Here is a 24,763-nt window from a genome sequence, read left to right as displayed (position 1 = left end):
CACCTGGAATTTCAGCTTCCTATTTATTTCATTGTGTGCATTAATGCATAATGTGCCATGTTCCCAGTTATTTTAATGTATTAAATGAGCTTGGGCCAGGCTAAAAACAGGTTTTCCTTACAGAAATAGTGTTTTTTCTGTTTGTAATCTGTTTTTTTTCCCAAATACACCCCTCTGAAATGTCTTGTTTCTTTTCTATTTATTTCATTTCATGCACATTTACTAATTGTGACATATTGCCAGGTACAGCTGAGATTGAAGAAGAAAAAACTATCCAATTTAATCACATTGAAAGCTAATCCAAATCTAAATTGTATCTAATTCATGAACTCAACCCTTATTTTTTTCAGTTTCATTCTTCAAACTTGCAATAAAAAAACATTGGAAATGAATTGAAGGAACATCGTATATTTACATAATTAATGTAATTTCTTTATAGTCATAATCATCATATTCACAGTGGCAAGATAAACACAGCACACATTCCTAATTCCTACATTAGTATGTCTCCATCCTTAGTCTCTTCGAATCTGTTAAAATGGGAAACTGCGCAGCATATCACGTTTGTGAACAGTCCCTTTTTTCTGCCGTCATTCGCTAAAAGAGAAACCGTGAAACCGTGAGCCAAGTTCAGCCTGCGAATAAGACACTGCGAAAAAGGAGCCAAACGAATCGGGAGCTGCGAATAAGTAACTAACTTCAGCCTCGTCTGATTCATGTCACCACCAGTCTAAAGAAATCTGACGCAGGTTTCTCTAACAGGAACGTTTCTCCTCAAACCATACTTAATGTCTATATCTCATAATAATCGAATTATGTAGATTTTGTTTATCTGTATATTTCTCATTTGAAATGAGATTTGAGCAACCGCAAACAGGTCACAGAATCTTAGCCAACAGAACAAAATGAAATTAAACCCTAAAAGAGGAAGTGAGAAAAAAGTAGATTCTATTCCTCATAAGTTTGACTGAGTAAAATTATTAACATCTGAAATATTCGCTAAAATCAAATGCACCAAAAGTGTGCCTCAGTACATGGAACCGAGTGTATTTAACAATTTATCTTAGATTTTAACGGCCGTCTAAGTGAAATTCTGGTTATAAGCATCGTTTTGTTACTAAACCGAGCTGCTTCGTCCTTCAGTCAAAACAAGGAAACTTGTGGCAATGACGGAGGCTAATGCTAATGCTAGCGCGGCAGCCTGAAGTAGGACTCTTAACTTCTGCATATAGGTAAGCAAGTGACAGGCTGGAACTGACTACTGCCAAAGGACTGCTCATGATCCAATATAATTAAATTACCAAGAATCACAATTATTTTATTTATTCTTTAATTTGGGTAAGATTTGTGAGCGCTGGTGGTGCGACAGGCAAAGTTACCTGCTGCTTTGCTAGCGGCTAGCTGCGTTAGTGGACAGGCTGTAAGTCCGATTAACATTAGCGTTAACGCTAATCACGTTTCAGAAGTTATAACTGATATAAAAAGCGATACAAAAAATAGTAAATCTGTTGACGATCGTGGTAATATTGTTGTTACGGTTCCTACTAATTTTATTAAACGCTACATCCGAAAAGGTCAGCCGTGGCTAATTAGCATATTAGATTCATATGGTTGCATGTGGCGTGACTGCATGTTTATTAAGAATTGTTGATTTTATTTATCAAGCATGTGTACGATCAGTCTTTCAATGGGGTGACTTTAAGAGCAGTTTTATTTTGTTCCGGTTAAAACTAGAACTGGGCCCATCAATTCGATGACCAACCAAAGCCCAGCTGGCTTCAGGGTTATTGGATAAATAAACATCTAAATGTTTACGACAGTAAAACATGCTAGCCACATCCCATGGATAACACTGTATTAAGTTACCTGAATGCTTCACTTGCTGTTAGTAAGGGAGTCATACATGTGTTGACAGCAGCCCTTAGCCTATGTAACTAGCTAGTGTAGTTATCTGTAAAACACAAATATGTTGTGGTAATGAGAAATGGAAAGTTTCAATAATCCTCACTGCATCCGTATTATGCCATGGGTTGCTACAACACTGAATCAGCATTACAATAGTTATTTGATGTACCTTTGGGCTGTTTTTTAACCAGTGAGTCAGTGCTGTGTTATTTAAAATAAACAATAAGTTAACACACTGTTTTTGCCGTCTTTAATCAGTAGCATAGTCAATACCAAGTCTATCTGAAAATGTTCAGTCGACACTCAGAATTAACATGGATTCGGTGTAGTTTTCATTTAAAGCCTGTAGGTCAGTTTATTAGTTTCACCTGTTTTAAATGAAGTGTTTGAGGCACAGGTTTGTCTCAACATGATGTAGACAGACAGGGTATTGGATTTCTTTTTGCACTCATCAATCTGAGCTAAGTGACTCAGCTAAATTATATGTCTCCATCTTAACTCTTCACTGAATGGTAGAATTTTGAAAGCTAGTTTTGTGTAATTACTTAAACCAAAAATCTAATATCAGTGTCTATGTAATATGTCCACATTCTTTACTGCCTTAATTGTTGGACTGGTAAGGCTATGACTGTAATACATATTGGACATTCTTAGTGCCTACTGTCTTGGTAGAACATACTATGCACATATTGGCATTTTTTCTAAGCTCATCTTTTAATGTTTCTGTTGAATTTCATTAGAATGACGACAGTGAATACTTTTAGGAGTTGAGAAAACCTCATTGTAAACCACAAACACACTATGTACAGTACAAGAGTTTCTGTTACTTTTGTCATAATTACAGTATGGCTGCACAGCAGAAATATTGGAAGAATATATGCATTGTAATAAAACTCCCAACTCACTGAAAACATATTAGTGAACTTCTAATTTGACACCGTTAAAGGTCACTAAACACATTTTCACAATATATGATAAGTATCACAATTTGTAATTAATAAAGTATGAAGTAATGATACATTTAAGAAAGGCTTTTATTCAGTGTTTGTAAAAATAAAGTTTTAAGGACAGTTCAGTTAATAAAATATGATGTCAATGTTCTGCTATCCAATCAGCTACTTTTAACTTTGCTTTTTATGCAGTTACTATCAACTCTTCTTGTTTACATGCTATCTATAAGTGGTCTTTTTTGTGATCCATGCAGTTATTCAATGTACTAAGTAAAAGTATATTGTGATGTAATTTATATGCTAATCATGGCATATTACACTGTCATTTCTGTCTCTGTATCTCTATCAAGGTTTGGCTTATTTTGTGCTGAACGTGAGAAAGTGTGCAGAGCAATGACGTCGCGTGTGTTGCTGCGGCAGCAGCTGATGCGGGAGCAGGCTCAGGAGCAGGAACGGCGTGAGGCGCAACAGCAGGCAGCTCAGCTCCGCCCTACTGATGCGACCCCTGCCATTTCTGTCACTGTGCCCCCCACAGCCGCCCGGCCCCCACCTGCACAGGTTCCCATGGAGGTTCTAAAGGTCGGTTTACACTTTCAGTTTCTGCTGCAAAAAGTTATCATGTTAACCCCATAAAGTGGTAGTTCCCAATATCAGGCCTGGGATTGTCACTGATATACAGTGGGGAGAACAAGTATTTGATACACTGCTGATTTTTCAGGTTTTCCCACTTGCAAAGCATGTAGAAGACTGTAATTTTTATCATAGGTACTCTTCAACTGTGAGTGATGGAATCTAAAACAAAAATCCAGAAAAATACATTGTATGATTTTTAAAATAATTAATTTCCATTTTATTGTGTGAAATAAGTATTTGATACACCAGAAAAAGAAACTTAATATTTGGTACAGAAACCTTTGTTTGCAATTACAGAGATGAGACGTTTCCTGTAGTTCTTGACAAGGTTTGCACACACTGCAGCAGGGATTTTGGCCCACTCCTCCATACAGATCTCCTCCAGAGCCTTCAGGTTTCGTGGCTGTCGCTGGGCCACACGGACTTTAAGCTCCCTCCAAAGATTTTCTATTGGATTCAGGTCTGGAGACTGGCTAGGCCACTCCAGGACCTTAAGATGTTTCCTACGGAGCCACTCTTTAGGTGCCCTGGCTGTGTGTTTTGGGTCGTTATCATGCTGGAAGACCCAGCCACGACCCATCTTCAGTGCTCTTACTGAGGGAAGGAGGTTGTTGGCCAAAATCTCACGATACATGGCCCCATCCATCCTTCCCACAATACGGTGCAGTCGTCCTGTCCCCTTTGCAGAAAAGTGTCCCCAAAGAATGATGTTTCCACCGCCATGCTTCATGGTTGGGATGGTGTTCTTGGGGTTGTACTCATCATTCTTCTTCCTCCAAACATGACGAGTGGAGTTTAAACCAAAAAGTTCTATTTTTGTCTCATCAGACCACATGACCTTCTCCCATTCCTCCTCTGGATCATTCAGATGGTCATTTGCAAACTTCAGACGGGCTTTGACATGCGTTGGCTTGAGGAAGGGCAACTTGCGTGCACTGCAGGATTTTAATCCTTGACGGCGTAGAGTGTTACTGATTGTTTTCTTTGAGACTGTGGTCCCAGCTCTATTCAGGTCATTGACCAGGTCCTGCAGTGTAGTTCTGGGCTCATTCCTCACCTTCCTCAAGATCATTGATGCTCCACGAGGTGAGATCTTGCATGGCGCCCCAGACCGAGGGAGATTTTCTGTTATTTTGCATTTCTTCCATTTTCTAATAATTGCACCAACAGTTGTTGCCTTCTCACCAAGCTGCTTGCCTATTGTCCTGTAGCCCATCCCAGCCTTGTGCAGGTCTACAATTTTATCCCTGATGTCCTTACACAGCTCTCTGGTCTTGGGCATTGTGGAGATGCTGGAGTCTGACTGATTGAGTGTGTGGACAGGTGTCTTTTATACAGGTAACGAGTTCAAACAGGTGCAGTTAATACAGGTAATGAGTGGAGAACAGGAGGGCTTCTTAAAGAAGAAGTAACATGTCTGTGAGAGCCAAAATTCTTACTGGTTGATAGATGATCAAATACTTATTTCACATAATAAAATGGAAATTAATTATTTAAAAATCATACAATGTATTTTTCTGGATTTTTGTTTTAGATTCCATCACTCATAGTTGAAGAGTACCTATGATAAAAATTACAGTCTTCTACATGCTTTGCAAGTGGGAAAACCTGAAAAATCAGCAGTGTATCAAATACTTGTTCTCCCCACTGTAACTACATATCTTTCATAGTATTTAATAGTGGTAGGAGAGTAGCACTAGAGGACAGTTAAAGCATTTTACTTCTGAAATTTGTCAGCTGTTTTCAAGCATAAAAAATTTTTTCATTGTCTGTATTCTACTCATGTTTGTGTTTTCAGTGTAATTGTGTAAAATGTGTAAAAAAAAATAGATTTGGATTGTACCAAAACAGTAATAAACAATGGCAGTAAAATTTGAGATACATTAGCCATTCTGTTACTTTGTTTCCTAAAGAATTTTAATCAGTCAGGTCGCAGATTTACATCCCTGTTACTAAGCGAATACTGCACCTGCAGTTTGAGGGATTAAGTTAACAGATAGAAGGACTTTTACCATTATAATCTCCATTATTCAGTCTATATTATACTATCAACTATTGCCATGTTTTTGGTGGCAGAATATTGATTTAACATGTTTTTTTTTTATTATTTCCCTGCCCTCTAGGTTCAAACTCATTTAGAGAACCCAACCAAGTACCATATCCAGCAAGCTCAGCGGCAACAGGTGAAACAGTACTTGTCCACCACACTGGGTACTAAAATAGCCTCTCAGACGCTGTCCATCTCCCCGGTGCATCAGTCTAGCTCTGCCCCTGAGGTGGCTCCATCCACCAGCAGTGCCCCTAACAGCCCAATGGCTCTGCTCAACCTCGGCTCCAATAAAGAGGAGGTAATAGTCTACACAGAACATATAAAGATGTGCAATATGATGATTGTTATATTCTGTCACTATATGCTTTTCTGACTATATATTTGTTATCAATACTATCTTGAACTATATAGATCATGAAAATGACAGATTTAGGTCAATTATAAGCAGCCTGTAAACAATAAAAATGTTTGTAAGTAATTACAAAGTAACAATTAACTGATTATACCATTCTGATCCACGTGATTCAACTCCAGTAATTCCCGTGCCCTTAATCAATCAGATGTATTAGTAAGGAAATGACAAAAAAAAGGGCATGGGACTAAGAATGACTGCTCTAGAGAACCTCTAGAGGAGCCGTTTGAAAAATACCCTAATTTTGAGGCCGCCATAAATTGGATAATTGCACAAGTGCATTATTTCTAATGAATAGCCTTTGCTTGAAATGATGCATTTTGTCAAGAAACTTACTGACTCGCAGTTATCTACAGATGGATGTTTGGAACCAGAGGTTGCTGTCTCAAATGAAAATATAGCCACTTTATTAACAAACCCAATTTCAAAAAAGGAGACATTAGGTAAAATGCTAATTAAAAAAGAAAGCATTGGTTTATGCATCTACTTTGACCTCTGTTTGAATTAAAACAGCACAAAGTCAAGATATGTGTTGTTTTTCCTTATCAACTTTGCTGTTTTTTGTAAATATATGTTCAGTGTAAAATTCATACCTGCAACACATTGCAAAAAAGTTGGGACAAGGGCAGCTTAAGACAAGAATGGTTGTAAAATTTTCAGAATTCATGCTTGGATATAAAAGGATCATCCAAAAGCCTAGTCTTTTATGAGCAAGGATGGGTCAAAGTTCACCACTTTGCCTAAAAATATTTTAAAACAGCTTAAAAATAACATGCCTTAGCTAGGGATTAGCAGGATTTTAGGTATTTTACCCTCTTCTGTACAATCAAAAGATTCAGGGAATTTAGAGATATCTAAATTCCTCAGATCCATTAAAGACCGGCCTGTTTCTCTGATAGATTATTAGACTGGCCGTTGTCAATAAATACTGGCTGGCCTGAAGCAAATCTGAAATGGACTGATGAACAGTGAAAATGTGCATTGTGATATGATGAGTCAACCTTTAAGGGTTCATGATCCAGCTTGTTACCAGCGTTTCAAAAGCCAGGGTCTGTCATGATTCTAGTGGGTAACTAACACATCTGTGAAAATGCTGAACACATTTTGGAGCAGCATATGCAGCCTTTTAGGTGCAGTCATTTCAGATACACATATGCTTATTTGAACATGGCAACATCAGGCCATATCTGAATCAGAGAGTGTTGGTGCTAGACTGGCCTGCCTGTATAAGTACTCTTATATTGTGTTATTCTGTTCATTGTATTTTCTTTTTTAGTGCATCAATTATGCACTGGGTACTGAAGAGCAAAGGGGCATATGACACAGATGTCGGAAAAAAAAACTGTGCAGGCACACTTTGGAATTTGGAAAGGAGATTTTAAGAAGGATTTTAAACTCGTTACAACTTAAATTTTGATGTAGCATCAGAAAGGTTTAAGTGCATAAGGTGTTCGTAAGACAGTACCTGAATGCGTAGCATCAGAGTCTGGTTGGCATGCTCCAATTTCTTCTGCTTCATCTCAGTAGTCTCAGTAGTCCAGATCTGTCTCCCATTGAAAATGTTTCTTACTTGGCACAAAATGTGACAACAAAAGTTCTGTACGGTTGCACGGCTAAAGACATACATAACTGAACAATGGCAATAAATTTCATTATCAAAAATGGATCAGTTGTTGTTTTTGGTTTCCAAATGATTATTAGTTGTAGTGAAAAGGAAAGCTGTTGCCAATGCAATGGTAAGTGCTCTTGTCCCAACTTTTTTTGAAACAGGGTTTGTGGACCAGTAAGCATACACGTATGGTCTTTATATGTAAAGACACGTATGGTCTTTTATATGTAGTTTTTATATGTAATGTTATTGATGATAAAAGTGTGTGCTTTATATGCTTTATAACAGCCTACATATATCTCCATGCCATGAATGGATTTTAAAAATACATTTTAGACCAAAATCCTCTTTCAGAACTAGCATAAATGTCTTGGGCCTCATAGCAGCATGTCTGAAGCCATTTCATCTAAAAACATCTGGAGGCACTAATTACTTTGGATGCCTGATTCCTATCTCCACTATTGTGAACAATTTTGACTCATTTTCTCTATAAAGAGGATTTTTCATCAAAATGTAAATAAACATCAATGGAATTCTCTTCTTGCTGATTGGTATTTGTTAAGAATTTATTAAGCGTCAATGAAGACATTACTTGTCTTGACCACCCTGTGTCCCAGTGAGCTGTACATACATAGCAATCTTAATGATTGTTATACTTGTCTGAAAAAACAGCATTCTCTCTTCAAACTCACTGTAATGTTGCAAAATGCAATTTGTTCTGTTTTTTTGATGTCACGGAAGTATTCTTGTACCTTACTTATTTTTCCTCAGATTGATGATGTAATAGATGACATCATTAGCCTTGAATCCAGCTTCAACGATGATATTATGTCATTTATAGACTCCGGCTTACAGCTCCCAAATACAGTAAGTTGTTTAGATCTTAGGAGTTTCAATTTTCGGCATTGTCTTGAAGTGTCCAAAAATCAGGTGAATCAATCAGAGCAGGCCAAGCAAATGTGCAAGATACAATATGTGTAGTTTTCAGCCCCATTTTTATGAATGACAGGAAAATAATTTTGGTATTCTTCTGCATATAGCTGCAGCTCTTGAATAAGGGTGGTGGAACTTGCGATGTTCACCTTTGTGTAGAACAGAGTGAACCCAGTGTGTGCGCCTTTTAGTTAATAATCTGTTAATCGGCACTGCTACGCAAGGTCATTCCTTCTTCCTCTTCTGTTTTTTTCTCACATCATAGTGTTTAAAAATGGAGCCAACTTTATGTGAAGGTTCCACAACATTAAATTTCACATCCACATTTGAGGATTTAGTGTGAATAGACCTTAAAGCCTTGGTTGTCCTCCTGTGTGTTCTAATAGCTTGTGTTCTAAGAAAGCTTTTATTTTTCAAGTCAAGTGGTCTTTATCATTTTTCAGTATGACATGTATACAGTTTTGTGAAACATAGAAGATAATAATTAAACAGGACAATAAATGCAAGTGATGATTACTAGATATACATCAGATATACACTCACATAGGATCTTATAGGTAACACAGTAGTAATACTTGTCAGCATCTCCCTTTGCTCTCAAAACATCTGCAGTTCTTTATTGCATGGATTACACAAGATGTATTCCTTTGAGATTCTGGTCCAGGTTGGTGAAGAGTCCTTAAGAGAGGTGGGAGGGGTTGTCCAATTTGCTGGTGGCTTTGCAGATGCAATGCTTAGAAGGTGTTTATAGTGGGTAAAGATGTACTGGTACTGCCGTCCAAGATGGTGCAGTTCCTATGCTGGACAGTGAGACAGCTGATCAGGATGCTCTCTGTTGTCACCTCTAGAAAGGAATAAGGATGGAAAGTTGAGGCTCCAGGTGAAGTAATCTTTTGAGATAACTTGTGATTTCCCTCTGTCAGATATATTCTAAAAAAAACAAATTGTGTCTGTGTTCCCTTAGTTTTGTTACTCCATAGTGCTGCAGTATATTTATATGCTTGCCATTGTTCCAGCTGCCAGGCAACCTGCTGGATGTCTACGCCAGTCCTGGTGTGGCACCCCCCACCATCACTGTCAGCAACTCATGCCCTGCAGATCTGCCCAAAATCAAAACAGAATTAACCGGTAAGTTTTTAACACTCAGGGCAAAAAAAAATGTCATCAGTCATCACGTTTGAATACCTGTGTGCTTGCAATGACAGTCCAATTGTTATATGAAAATAAGGGTTGGCGATATGGCAAAAATGTAAAATCATTCTTGAAGACATTCTCACAGTATATATCATGTCAGCTTTTCTGAGTTGTGTTTAGTATGTATATTTTTTTATATTATTATTAGTATGATTAGTTTTTCTGACTTTTAAATAAGTTTGGAAAAATGACTACAGAAACATCAGTCCAGTTCTTTTCAAATGCAGTATTTCCAAAAAGAAACTATTTAAGTTGTAACAGAAGGAAAAATCAAATAACTAATTTAAATAAACAAATAAAACAAATCAGTGACATGAGGAGCTGCCAGCCAAACCAATAGCTCTCTATGCAGTTCCGTGTACTGACAGTACCCATGATATACTCAGAAAACTATCATCATAATGCCCATCCCATGCATAAATAAATCATAGTACTTGGTCTGTAATTATACATCACATTAGAAATGTTTTCTCCCGTAGATGCAGAGACCAAGGCTCTGCTGAAGGAGAGACAGAAGAAAGACAACCATAATCTCAGTGAGTTTATTTCAGCTAGTCACAGAATATGTGCTGTGGCATTTGTGTATACTAGTGCTGCATAATACGGACAAATGGCTTGTATAGCCTTTTTATTGACACATATTACAAAAGAAGATTACAAATGCAATACACAATCATGCTAAACTGTGCTTTTTTGTGCTCAGTTGAAAGGAGGAGAAGGTTTAATATAAATGACAGAATAAAGGAGTTGGGAGCTCTTATACCAAAATCTAGTGACCCGTGAGTTTTTATTTTTATTTTTTACCGTTTAACACATACATCCCATGTAGTGCTCTTGGATGTGTTTATTCTGTATGTGTTTGTGTTTGCAGGGAGATGCGATGGAATAAGGGGACCATTCTGAAGGCATCTGTGGACTACATAAGGAAACTTCAGAAAGAGCAGCAGAGAGCCAAAGATATTGAGATGAAGCAGAAAAAATTGGAGCATGCCAATCAGACTCTGCTGCTACGCATTCAGGTACTGTCTTACGAACACCTTATGCGCTTAAACCTTTCTGATACATCACATTTTAAGCTGTAACGAGTTTAAAATCCTTCTTAAAATCTTCTTAAAAACCTTCTTAAAATCTCCTTTCCAAATTCCAAAGTGTGCCTGCACAGACAGGTTTTTTTTTCGACATCTGTGTCATATGCCCCTTTGCTCTTCAGTACCCAGTGCATAATTGATGCACTAAAAAAGAAAATACAATGAACAGAATAACACAATATTAGAGTACTTATACAGAGACTGACAACTTCTATAATTGAAAATTTCTAGTTGCAGAAATAGTTCATTTTAGCTGTAATGCAAGAATAAGTAAATATATAAACAACAAAACTAAATACATAGAGAAATAAAAAAATACAGTAAGTCAATTGACTGTATTTTAAAGTTACTAGTGAACTGTAGCTGGTTAGTTAACTTAATATAGCACTATAAAAAAAACAACAAAACAAACCAAAAAAGGTATGTAGTTCTTAGGAAGAGCTTTTAGGGAGAGTTCTCCAAAGAGTTGTAGCGCAGATAACAATAGTGTTGGTAAGAGTGTTTTTTTGTATTATTATTTATTATTATTATGTATTATTTTAATACTTGGCTTAAATTTATATCCCCCTTTTATGCTCTGGGTTAACTGGATTTAGAGCTAGCATAGTCTCAGCCTACACATGCCACCTTCAAAGAGTAGTAGTTGATGATCACAAATGTTATATATAATAATATATATTATTAAGACATAATGAGTCTTAATGCAGCCTGGAAAATAACATGCTTTTCTGCTGTAATTATGTATTAAAATTAAAAATCATAATAAAATTTTATTAAAGTTAAAAATCAAAATAAAAGTAATACTATTATATTAAAAGTAATAAGAGTAAATAAAATATTTATGTAATGATGATAATAATCATTGTAATATCTTTTAATTATACATTTTTATGTTTGACCAAAACATTGCTGTTGTATTGCATTTGGCATGTAATATTCATCTCTGATTTCTGAACATAAACAGACTATTGCTTTATCCTGACTGTAGTAAAACCCACCAACAAACAAGACTAACAAAAAGATCCATGTTTTATAACCATGTTTTATAATCTTTTTGATTCCTGTGTTTAAGAGGTTAGGAATAGGCTATTTTATTACATATAGATAATTAGATGTATATGATGCATATGTGTGTATGTATTACATACAGTAATATATACAGGAATGTCCAAAAAACTAAAAAGCAGTTTATTTGGACAGCAAAGGTATATTTGCTCTGAAAAACACTAATATTGCAATAAATATAAATAATAATGTTGCAACAAGTAGTAATTTTATGTACATCAGTGTGTTCATTTAACCGTTTCCAAACCTTTCTTCAAGAAAGCTCAGTATTGATTGTAGTTATCCAAACCTGGTTTGGTATTATGTGAGATCAAGCGTGTTGTTGAAAGATTTTAACAAACCATGGCTGTGGGGGTGTACTTGAGACTTCTGGAACAGTTAGAGTGAGAGGATGCCTGATGAGTGGAGAAGCAGTGTACTGGTCCCCATTTTTAAGAACAAGGGTGATGTGCACAGCTGCAGTAACTACAGAGGTATAAAGTTGATGAGCCACACCATGAAGGTATGGGAAAGAGTTGTTGAAGCAAGGCTAAGGTGAGAGGTTCAGATCAGTGAGCAGCAGTTTGGTTTCATGCCCAGAAAGAGTACCACAGATGCAATTTTTGCGTGGAGAGTGTTGGTAGAGAAGTACAGAGAAGGTCAGAAGGAGCTGCATTGTGTCTTTGTGGATCTAGAGAAGGCGTATGATAGGGTGCCAAGAGAGGAACTGTGGTACTGTATGAGGAAGTCTGGTGTAGCTGAAAAGTATGTTAGGGTGGTGCAGGACATGTATGAGGATAGTGAGACAGTGGTGAGGTGTGCAGTTGGAGTGCCAAATGGTTTCAAGGTGAAGGTAGGGTTAAATCAGGGATCAGCTTTGAGCCCCTTCTTGTTTGCAATGGTGCCGGAAAGGTTGACAGATGTGGTCAGGCAGGAGGCTCCATGGACCATGATGTTTGCAGATGACATTGTAATCTGTGGTGAGAGTAGAGAGCAGGTGGAAAGAATCTGGAGAGGTGAAGGTTTGCACTGGAGAGGAGAGGAATGAAGGTCAGTAGAGAAAAGACGGAATACGTGTGTGAATGAGAGGGAGGCAGGTGGAAAGGTGAAGATGCAAAGAGTAGAGGTCGTAAAGGTGGATGACTTCAAATATCTTGGGTCAACCATCCAGAGCAATGGACAGTGTAGAAAAGAGGTGAAGAAGTGGGTGCAGGCAGGATGGAGTGGGTGGAGACGGGTGTCAGGGCTGATGTGTGACAGAAGGATAGCAGCAAGAGTGAAAGGGAAGGTTTTCAAGACTGTGGCTCTGTCTAAAAGACAGGAGGCTGAGCTGGAGGTGACGGAGATGAAGATGCTGAGATTTTCGTTGGGAGTGACAAGGATGGACAAGATTAGAAATGAGCAGATCAGAGGGACAGTGAAGGTAGAGCAGTTTGGAGATAAAGCCAGAGAGGCCAGGTTGAGATGGTTTGGACATGTGTTGAGGAGGAATAGTGGATATATTGGGCAAAGAATGTTGGAGATGGAGCTGCCGGGTAGAAGGAGAAGAGGTAGACCTCAGAGAAGGTTTATGGATGTAGTGAAGGTGGACATGGAGATGGTTGGTGTAAAAGTAGAGGAGGCAGTAGATAGGGCAAGATGGAGGCAGATGATCCAGATATATATATAAATACACCCACACACACACACCTGAACCCTATGCACACCTGAGACCTAGTAACACTAACGAGTCACATGACATTTTGGAGGGAAAGTGACAAGCGGTGCTCAATTTGGACATTTAGGGGTGTAGTCTCTTAGGGGTGTACCCACTTTTGTTGCCGGTGGTTTAGACATTAAATTCTATATATTGAGTTATTTTGAGGGAAGAATAAATTTACACTGTTATATAAGCTGCACACAGACTAGTTTTCATTGTGTCAAAGTGTAATTTTGTCAGTGTTGTCCCATGAAAATATATTTAAATATCTGCAGAAATGTGAGGGGTGTACTCACTTTTGTGATCCACTGAATATATTTCCAAAAGTAGTTGCTTGTCTGCCTTCACACGCATATGAACTTGAGTGACTTGAGTGAATTTTTGACCATTCTTCCAGAAGCGCATTTGTGAGGTCAGACACTCATGTTGAATGAGAAGGCCTGGCTCACAGGTCTAATTCATCCCAAAGGTGTTCTGTTGGGTTGAGGTCAGGACTCCTTGCAGGCCAGTCATGTTCTTCCACACCAAACTCTCTCATCCATGTCTTTATGGACCTTACTTTGTGCACTGGTGTGCAGTCATGTTGGAACAGGAACAGGCCATAGTTGCATGAAATTGTTCAGTGGATGCTGAAACTTTAAAAGTTCCTTTCACTGTAACTTCACCAAACTTTACACTTGGCACAATGCAGTCAGACAAGTACCATTCTCCTGGCAAACCCCCAAATCCGACTGGTCCATCGGATTGCCAGGCAGAGAAGTATGATTGATCACTCCAGAGAACACGTCTCCACTGCTGTAGAGTCCAGTGGTGGCTCTTTACACCACTGCATTCAATGCTTTTACATTTACGGTGATGTAAGGCTTGGATGCAGCTGCTTGGCCATGGTAACTCATTCATTCCATGAAGCTCTCTACATGCTGTTCTTAAGCTAATCTGAAGGCCACATGAAGTTTGGAGGTCTGTAGTGATTGACTCTGCAGAAAGTTGGCGACCTCTGCGCACTGTGCGCCTCAGCATTCGTTGACCCTGCTTTGTTATTTTACGTGGTCTACCACTTCATAGTATATTTCATAGTAATAGTACACACATAGTACACACATAGTAAACACTGTCTTCGTGACTGATTCGCTGTCGTTCCCATTCGCTTCCACATTGTTATAATACCACTGACAGTTGACTCAGGAATATTTAGTAGTATAGTTTTGGCAATATAGTGTGTATATATGTGTGTGTGTGTGTGTGTGTGTGTGTATAATAGAGAGAGAGATGTGGTAAGTCACTTTTTAATTTTTAAAACATATTTGGTTTTGTATTTACAAGTGCAAAAACACTTATTACCAATATAAATGGTCATTTTTACATGGTAATTTTAAATTTAAATAACATGCCCCCCACCAGGACCACCAGAGAGCAGGCAGTATTTGGGTGATGAGTCATTCTCTGCACTGACACTGAAGTGGTGGTGGCATGTTAGTGTGTGGTACTGGTACGAATTGATCAGACACAGCAGCATTGCTAGAGTTTTTAAACACTGTGTCCACTCACTGTTCACTCTGTTAGATAGACATATCTTGTAAATGTAAAGTCAGAGACGGTAGGTCACATGTTGCTGCACATTTTGTGTCAGTCATTCTCTAGTATCAGTGGTCACAGGATGCTGCTCACAGGACGGTGTTGGCTGGGTATCTGCTCTGAGTACCTGCTCTGTCCTGTGGGGGTTCTGACCATTGAAGAGGGGGCTTACAAATTATGAAGTGTACCTGTATTATAAGGGGATAAAATAAAATGCACAATGAGGTGGTATATACACACACACACACCCAGTAAGTACACCCCTCACATTTCTGCAAATATTTTATTATATTTTTTCGTGGAACAACACTATAGAAATAAACCTTGGATATAAATTAAGTCAGTGTACAGCTTGTATAGATTTACTGTCCTCTGAAAATAATTCAATACACAGCCACGTCTAAATAGCGGGCAACACAAGTGAATATATATGTGTATATATAATGTGATATTCATATGATATTGCATTTTGACATTGTATAAAATCTAATACGCGTGTCAACAGGAGTTGGAGATGCAGGCCCGACTGCATGGCCTGTCTTCCAATCTGTCATCTTCCTCTGGCATCAGTTCAGACTCTCCGTTTCTCCAGCCGCCAGCCCAGGCCAGCGTGGGAGAGCCTCTCTCACACTCGCACACACACCTGGGCCTGGATGGAGCCGTGGGTCAGACTTCCTCCTTCCTGGCCCCACCCCCATCTGGGTCTCCCGGCCTGGCCCTGGCCGCTCCACTGGACCTGGGCACTCTAAGTTTTTCAGAGCTCGATGAGCCTGCAGGTTCAAGCCTTTACCCAGACGTAAGTCTGGGGGACATGCTAATGGAGGAGTGCACTCTATCCCCTGGGACGGCCCCCAACGCCCTGCTCAACTCAAACTCACCCGGAGCATCCAAAACCAGCAGCCAGCGCAGCAGCCTCGACATGGAGGAGGACTTGTGACAAGATTGAAGTTGGAGTTTTACACTCAGGTTCTGGAAGTCCACAGTGTTTTTCCTCCTTTAACACATCAAATTCAGTTCACGATGGCTTCGGAGTGCCGTGCCACCAACTTTGGTGCCATGCCCAGTTAAGGAACTCTGGGTCTACTGTTTTACTGTATGGGAACAATGAAGGTCATTTTCAAAAATCACCCCTGTTGTAACTAAAAACAAAAAAACAAAGCCAATTTGCAAAGCCAGTTTTGTCATGCATACATTTTGCAACAAGGTCCTCTAAATTACAAGGTCAGTAAATAGTCCAAATACCAAAACTGCTATATACAAGCGAACACTCTTACCCAGTGCCCCAGTGTTACAAGGTGGCTATGCACCTAAGATTTTCACTCACCTTCACACCTGTGTTAAAGTGATGTGATAAGAAATGTAATTTGATTTGATGTGATTGCCACTGCATGAAAATAAGCTCACTATTAGTAGTAGTAGTAGTAGTAGAACACCACCAGTAGTAGTACAACAGAAGGAAAAACACCAGCAACTCAAATTGTAGCCAATTACTGCCAAAACTACTTAACAGACATGCTTGTTGGAGGTATTTTGGTGAGGTTGCCAGGGGTACTTGTGATTGTCAACCTCACTGAAATAAATTGAATGTGAGTAAATGCTTGTAGCTTGTATGTACCAGTATGATTGTTTCAGTCCCTTAATTACAAATCATTGAATTTAGCTATTTTTTCAAAAAACAAAGTTCTGTGCCACCATTTCTCATGACATTGAATGGAATCTTTGCCAGCGTTCTGTAAAGCCTGTCCAACCCCCAGCAGCCGAATGCATTTGATTACATCATAATGAGTTGACATGAATGAGATGTGTTAAATGAGGTAGAATGTTACCTTCCAACTGCACCGACACATGTATGTTCAAACATAGGCTAGTCATAAAAGTGTTTACTGAGACAAATGTTAGACATTAAAGGGGAAAACCTTAATGTCTATCGACATTACACTGATAACTTCTAAATAGTTCTGTCTTTTAGATGTAAACAGTGATTCAGAGTTTTGCTATGAAATAGTGCATTGTAGAGAAACCTACCAACTCAGTTCATTTACAGTGGTAGTGATGGGAACCAAGGTCATGATGTCAATGATGTAAAGGGAAAAACCAATAAACCCATATGTCTTCTGAGTTTTATATGTAATGTTAAAATACTGCTAAATCTGAAGAAAAATGTTTAGTTAATACTAAAAAATGTGAATATTAATTTGCTGTTCAACACTGTGCATGAAAGCCTTTAAAAATACATTTTAGGCCAAAACCTTCTCTCAAAACTGTTGTAAAACAATGAGACATTAAACTCTTCAGTGAATAATGTAAACAATTTTGACTTTTAAGGTTCCCTAGAAAGGATGCATTTAACATCAAAACACTGAATGACTTTGTTTACATCTTGATGATTCAATTAGGCAGAAGATTTAAAAAATTGGTGTAATTCCATGGGGTAGATGGAACTTTTTTGTAGCTAAGAAGCTTAATATCAAAGAGAGTTAGTGTGGTGTAACCTGGTTTGATGTAGTAATGTGTAAGTGTAAAGCTTAAATTAGTTAAAACCATGTTATAACTAGCATATGGTTGAACTTAAATAGAGTTGAGGTCTGATAGCTTTGGAGTTTTTAAAGTAGCTCCAGTTATTTAACAGAGGGTGCTGATTTATTTACCCCCACTCTGATGAAATGCACAACGTTCCTTCTGTTTTTTTATGAGCTTCCTCTATCTTGGTGATGTGATATGTGGTTCCTCACTGCAGAATTAACTCACTCATAATGTTCTCCTAAGCAATAAGGTGTCACAGCCACTTGTATGAACTAAAAACAAAAATGAACTAAAAAAAACGAAAACAAAGAACAGCTAAAATGTCTCCGCTAAAATACATTAATTCATTTTTGTATAACATAGTGAGGGAAAAAATTGTAAATATTGAATGTGAATGCATGTGTTTTTTTTTTTGTTTGTCTTTTGTAAGATGGCTTTGAATAAGGGTGGACAATGCTCCATAGAGTGTGTGTGTGTGTGTGTGTGTGTGTGTGTGTGTGTGTGTGTGTGTGTGTGTGTGTGTGTGTGTGTGTGTGTGTATATATATATATATATATATATATATATATATATATATATATATATATATATAAAATTACTTTTTTTAACTAAAGGGAGGTAACCGTACTAATAATAGATCATGCACGGTTTTATTACATTTACATCACATTCTTATGTTCTTAACTAATAACTTCCAGGGGATTGTGTGGATATATGTTGTTTACACATCGCTTACACTTTACTATTCTCCTGCATTCTTTACATAACATAGCAAATGTTTTTACATAAAAAATCTGGTATTTCATGTGTCACAGATGGCTTTTCAGTAGTAACTACTGTAGAACTACCTCCACCTAGAGTGTTTGTATCAGTGAGATCACTGTAATTTGATTATTGAAACTTTTTACAAGAAATTTCTGAATTTTAGAGCCAAGCTCCCCCTTTCTGAAGATACCCATATTTGTGCCTTTACCTTTAATCAGGACTGTTATAGGCTGTGTTTATAAAGGGAAAAATGTGTACAAATGTGCATACAGAGATTTTAATGTCTTTAACTAATTTTCTTCATTCTACAAATAAATAAAAAAAGAAAAATAAATTATTTAAAACTAGAATATTTTTAATAATGCCTACATGGATTTGTATTTTCCTGATCTGCATAAACCTGAACCCTACCCTGATCTTTGTATTACTTTTTTTCTTTTCTTTCTTTCTAAAGGTCTAAGGCACAATTTTACCTACAATTGTAGATTACCAGTAGCAGGTACTAATGCATGCATCTCACTCTTGTTTTTTTTTGTTAATTAAAAGACCCTTATTAGTTATCAAAGTCTTTATATGCTTACTTTGCTCTTTTTAAATTAAGTTCATATAGCAAAGCATAATTGGTAATTAAGTGACCCTTATTAGTCCCACAACGGGGAAATTTCACCTCCGCATTTAACCCATCCGTGAAGTGAAACACCACATGCACACTCGTGAGCACACTTGCCCAGAGCAGTCGGCAACCCTATCTGCAGCACCCAGGGAGCAGTTGGGGGTAGATGCTTTGCTCAGGGACACCTCAGACATGTACCGTCAGCTCTGGGGATCGAACCGGCGCCCTTCCAGTCACAGGGCTGGTTCCCTAACCTCCAGCCCATGACTGCCTCCTAAGGGGCTTAGGAGATCATCCATGGTTAATTGATCTCCTAAGGTTCTTAGTGCTTTATTTTAGTTATTTATTTTAGTGATGCAGTTTGTACAATCTTTTTGTTAATAATGCAGACCAGTGCACTATGAACAGACACAACTGTAACTAATTTGCACTATGTTCATGCAGTTAACTTTCAAAGTATATTAAAACTTGCTTTGCTGCAGTCTCTGTCATCTGTTGAGCAAGTTAAAAGGATTTTTTAAAAATGTATTCTTCAATTCTTAAAATATTACATATTTTCATATTTTAATTCATGAAAAAAGATGATTTATAATTGAATGAGGAAGATTGTGTTCATATTTTTTCTTTATTACTTTTTTTGTATTTGGTGAATGCTGCAATAGCTGGTGAATGTGTAACAAGAGGTAGCAGGAAAGCCATCTTACAATGGGTGGACTCCTGTCTTATAGCACCTTAAGGGAAATAAAAATGAATAATCCATGAATATAAATAATAAATGATGTAATGAAGTGCTAATGATCAGCTTCACTGCCTGCAGATAATGGAGTTGATGTTTCTTTCCAAACTACTCATAGACTACATGCAGTTGGGCTCACCTTTTAAGAAAGTTTAAGCCCAGCTGTTCCACAAAGCCAAGATAAATATCCACCTGCTTGTGTTCTTAATGAGTGCTTGCACACTTAGGCTAAATACAAACGTAAGGTAAGTGTGCACTTAAGCAAGACCACAAACCACAAGTGTGGCCATTAGCAAGAACGGAAAGACCTGTCTTACAAAGAAAGGACTGACATGCTACAAGGCACCCCAATGTTTGCTCAGGAATGGGCATGATAGCTTAGCTTGTCCAGAAGCAACAACATGCATGTGGACCACCCAGCAGTGGCCACCATGAAAATGCATTGTGAGGAAAAGAGGAGCTCTCTTGCTGTTGTCACAAAGTAGATTTACAGGCTCAGGTTCAGGCCTGCCCTGCCAAATAGTGGCACGGAAGTGGACAGAGATAACAATCACACAATTCAGAGAGAATTCAAAGAACGCATCTGGCTGTTAACTCACAGGTTTGACTTTTGGTAGCCCTAGGAAACACTTCAACACAATAAAGTGCTCCAAGAACATCTGACAGCATTAGGCTCCCTGATAAACTGGAAGAACAGTGCCCAGACTCCTCTTTCCTAGGGCTATCCTCAGACACAGTTTGCATAGCAGCAGAAAGAGCACAGAAACTGTTAAAATATGGTGTGTGCCTCAGACTCCTGGATCTGGGCTGGGGTGCTACAAACAAGGGTAGGACGATAACCAGGGTGGAGGTCAGCGCATGCAGTCGGTGCACAAAACTACCTAAAATGTCTTGCATTACCTCGTGCACTGAAACACTTCCTGATTTTGTGGAGGAGCTTTTGCCTCCTGTCATTTAGAAACTTTCCGGTAACCACCATTTTAAATCTGGGTGAAGATTTACTTTCCAGGGTAGATCACCTTTTGGAGACTGGAAACTCAGAACAGAGATAGTTGGACGCAATTCCACAAGTGGCCGAGGACCCTGCTGTATGCAGCTGTCTGGGAGACCTGAACACAACAGTTCTATCGCGACAGGGTCTCTTTCTTATCCTGATTATCCCCTACTGACCAGAGAATCACTGGTTCACTGAAATAACTGAGCTTCTATGTGGGCAGCAGTGTCCTTTATTATTACTGAGTGATTTCCTGTCTCAGGCTTGCAGGGAAACTTTTTTATCCTCACCTGGAGCACCTGGCATTTTGGGCTTATATACACTGCTCAAAAAAATGAAGGGAACACTTAAACAACACATTATAACTCCAAGTAAATCAAACTTCTGTGAAATCAAATTGTCCACTTAGGAAGCAACACTGATAGACAATCAATTTCACATGCTGCTGTGCAAATGGAATAGACAACAGGTGGAAATTATTGGCAATTAGCAAGACACACCCAATAAAGGAGTGGTTCTGCAGGTGGGGACCACATACCACTTCTCAGTACCTATGCTTTCTGGCTGATGTTTTGGTCACTTTTGAACGTTGGTGGTGCTTTCACACTCGTGGTAGCATGAGACGGACTCTACAACCCACACAAGTGGCTCAGGTAGTGCAGCTCATCCAGGATGGCACATCAATGCGAGCTGTGGCAAGGTTTGCTGTGTCTGTCAGCGTAGTGTCCAGAGGCTGGAGGCGCTACCAGGAGACATGAAGGAGGCTGTAGGAGGGCAACAACCCAGCAGCAGGACCACTACCTCCGCCTTTGTGCAAGGAGGAACAGGAGGAGCTCTGCCAGAGCCCTGCAAAATGACCTCCAGCAGGCCACAAATGTTAGGTTAGAACGGTTAGAAACCGACTCCATGAGGGTATGAGGTCCTGAAGTCCACAGATGGGGGTTGTGCTCACAGCCCAACACTGTGCAGGACGCTTGGCTTTTGCCAGAGAACACCAGGATTGGCAAATTCGCCACTGGCGCCCTGTGCTCTTCACACACACACTGAGCACATGTGACAGACATGACAGAGTCTGGAGACGCCGTAGAGAGCAATCTGCTGCCTGCAACATCCTTCAGCATGACCAGTTTGGCAGTGGGTCAGTAATGGTGTGGGGTGGCATTTCTTTGGAGGGCCGCACAGCCCTCCATGTGCTCGCCAGAGGTAGCCTGACTGCCATTAGGTACCGAATCTGATTGAGCACATCTGGGACATCATGTCTCGCTCCATCCACCAATGCCACTTTGCACCACAGACTGTCCAGGAGTTGGCGGATGCTTTAGTCCAGGTCTGGGAGGAGATCCCTCAGAAGACCATTCGCCACCTCATCTGGAGCATGCGAGGTGTTGTAGGAAGGTCATACAGGCACATGGAGGCCACACACAATACTGAGCCTCATTTTGACTTGTTTTAAGGACATTACACCAAAGTTGGATCAGCCTGTAGTGTTTTTTTCCAATTTAATTTTTTGTGTGACTCCAAATCCAGGCCTCCATTGGTTAATAAATTTGATTTCCATTGATGATTTTTGCATGATTTTGTTGTCAGCACATTCAACTTTGTACAGAACAAAGTATTCAATGAGAATATTTCATTCATTCAGATCTAGGATGTGTTATTTGAGTGTTCCCTTTATTTTTTTGAGCAGTATATTTTAGAGTTCAGTAAGCAGATGGACATAAAATAAGGAAAAAAAAGTAAAAAACATCCTTATCACTTGTATTTATGATTGTCCATATTTTTATTGCATACACTGCTTCCAAATAGATTCCCTTATTAAGGACTGCAGGGCTTAGGACACCATTTTGAACTGGGCTTTCTCACATTACGGGTTCTTTAGGCTCTTTTTATTGTACATGCAGGAGAGTGTGACAAGTGTTTCAATGAAAGAGAAGCTGGGAAACCTCCATGCCTAACTCCAGACACTCTGTAGCATGAAGACAGAGCTCACACACTGAGCACTCTCCGCAGAGGCAGCAGTGCGGGTCCAGGCAGCCAGCTGGGTCACAGCTGGGAAACACCTCCAGAATGGGCTCGAGAGAAGCAGGGTCACAGCAGCACAGTTTAGCACAGAGTTCAGAGCACAGAAAGCTCACACATTGCTGCAGCACATCTGCTGCAGCAGATACACACTCCTCACCCCGACAAAACAGACAGGCCAGCACAAGCGATGCACACAGGTCTACAAGAAGAGAAGAGAAGAGTCAAAGGGGAATTCCACCAATTTTTCACATTTTTAGCTAATTAAACTGCTGAGAAACAAAGCTATTCAGAGCGGCTTTATGTAAATATTGCATTGAAGATCAGCTCTTTTCTTTACAATGGTGGTACTATGAACCTGGAGCCATTAAATTTGCTATCCAAAATAATACCATTTTGAGGCAGTAAACTCTTCAGATGTCTGGTTCCTGTCACCATTGGGAATAGTTCTGACTGGGTAAGTTTCTCCAGAAATTTGATGGAATTCCCCTTCATCATCAATGTATAACATACATGGGCCAGGTGACCAAATTCTTCAGCACTGCATTACCTGGCTCAGATCCATTTCGATATGGATTTCTCTGGTATATATACCAGATTGTATATATATATATATATATATATATATATATATATATATATATATATATATATATATGTTGTATATAAAAATCTCTGGGCTACATAGGCCTACTAAAACCCCAATTCCAATGAAGTTGGGATGTTGTGTAAAACATAAATAAAAACAGAATACGATGATTTGCAAATCCTTTTCAACCTATATTCAATTTAATACACTACAAAGACAAGATATTTAATGTTCAAATGGATAAACTTTATTGTTTTTTGCAATATTCACACATTTTGAATTTGATGCCTGCAACATGTTCCAATAAAGTTGGGACAGGGGCAACAAAAGACTGGGAAAGTTAAGGAATGCTTAAAAACACCTGTTTGGAGCATTCCACAGATGAACAGGTTAATTGGAAACAGGTGAGTGTCATGATTGGGTATAAAGGGAGCATCCCTGAAAGGCTCAGTTGTTCACAAGCAAGGATGGGGTGAGGTTCACCACCAGTTGTGAACAACTGCGTGAGCAAAAAGTCCAACAGTTTAAGAACAATGTTTTTTAATGTGCAATTGCAAGGAATTTAGGGATTTCATCAGTCCATAATATCATCAAAACATCATCTACAAGTGCAAGTTAAAACTCTGCCATGCAAAGCAAAAGCCATATATAAACAACACCCAGAAAGCTCATCTGAGATGGACTGACGCAAAGTGGAAAAGTGTCCTACGGTCTGACAAGTCCACACTTCAAATTGTTTTTGGAAATCATGGAACTGTCCGGATTGTTATCAACGCAAAGTTCAAAAGCCAGCATGTCTGATGGTATGGGAGTGTGTTAGTGCCCATGGCATGGGTAACTTGCACATCTGTGAAGGCACCATTAATGCTGAAAGGTACATACAGGTTTTGGAGCAACATATGCTGCCATCCAAGCAACATCTTTTTCAGGGATGTCCCTGCTTATTCCAGCAAGACAATGCCAAGCCACATTCTGCACATGTTACAACAGCGTGGCTTCATAGTAAAAGAGTGCAGATACTAGACTGGCCTGCCTGCAGTCCAGACCTGTCTCCCATTGAAAATGTGTGGCGCATTATGAAGCGCAAAATATGACAACAGAGACCCCGAACTGTTGATCAACTGAAGTTGTACATCAAGCAAGAATGGGAAAGAATTCCACCTACAAAGCATCAACAATTTGTGTCCTCAGTTCCCAAACGCTTATTGAGTGTTGTTAAAAGGAAAAGTGATGTAACACAAGTGATGTAACACAGTGGTAAACATGCCCCTGTCCCAACTTCTTTGGATTGTGTTGCAGGCATCAAATTCAAAATGAGTGAATATTTGCAAAAAACAATAAAGTTTATCTGTTTGAACATTAAATTTCTTGTCTTTGTAGTGTATTCAATTGAATATAGGTTGAAAAGGATTTGCAAATCATCATATTCTGT

General features: G+C 38.9%; 1 protein-coding gene across 3 annotated transcripts; it reads left to right on the top strand.

The window, feature by feature from the left end:
- Positions 1 to 602: 602 nt before the first annotated feature.
- tfe3b (transcription factor binding to IGHM enhancer 3b) lies at positions 603 to 16,751 on the top strand. Of its 3 annotated transcripts, none has more exons than XM_017719135.2 (9): positions 603 to 689; positions 3,206 to 3,434; positions 5,612 to 5,836; positions 8,331 to 8,426; positions 9,509 to 9,620; positions 10,166 to 10,222; positions 10,390 to 10,465; positions 10,558 to 10,705; positions 15,598 to 16,751. In XM_017719135.2, exons 2-9 carry the CDS (start codon positions 3,249 to 3,251, stop codon positions 16,027 to 16,029), a joined length of 1,332 nt encoding a protein of 443 aa, XP_017574624.1. In that variant the 5' UTR covers positions 603 to 689; positions 3,206 to 3,248; the 3' UTR covers positions 16,030 to 16,751. The 3 variants fall into 3 exon arrangements, with proteins under 3 accessions (XP_017574624.1, XP_037388174.1, XP_017574623.1); XM_037532277.1 differs by having other exon boundaries at positions 613 to 749; XM_017719134.2 differs by having other exon boundaries at positions 613 to 1,232.
- The last annotated feature ends 8,012 nt before the right edge of the window (positions 16,752 to 24,763 follow it).

The sequence above is a fragment of the Pygocentrus nattereri genome, chromosome 21 (assembly GCF_015220715.1).
Source record: "Pygocentrus nattereri isolate fPygNat1 chromosome 21, fPygNat1.pri, whole genome shotgun sequence".
NCBI classification, from domain to species: domain Eukaryota; kingdom Metazoa; phylum Chordata; class Actinopteri; order Characiformes; family Serrasalmidae; genus Pygocentrus; species Pygocentrus nattereri.
The sequence above is the reverse complement of the archived record's forward strand: the minus strand, read 5'-3'. Positions and strand labels throughout refer to the sequence as shown.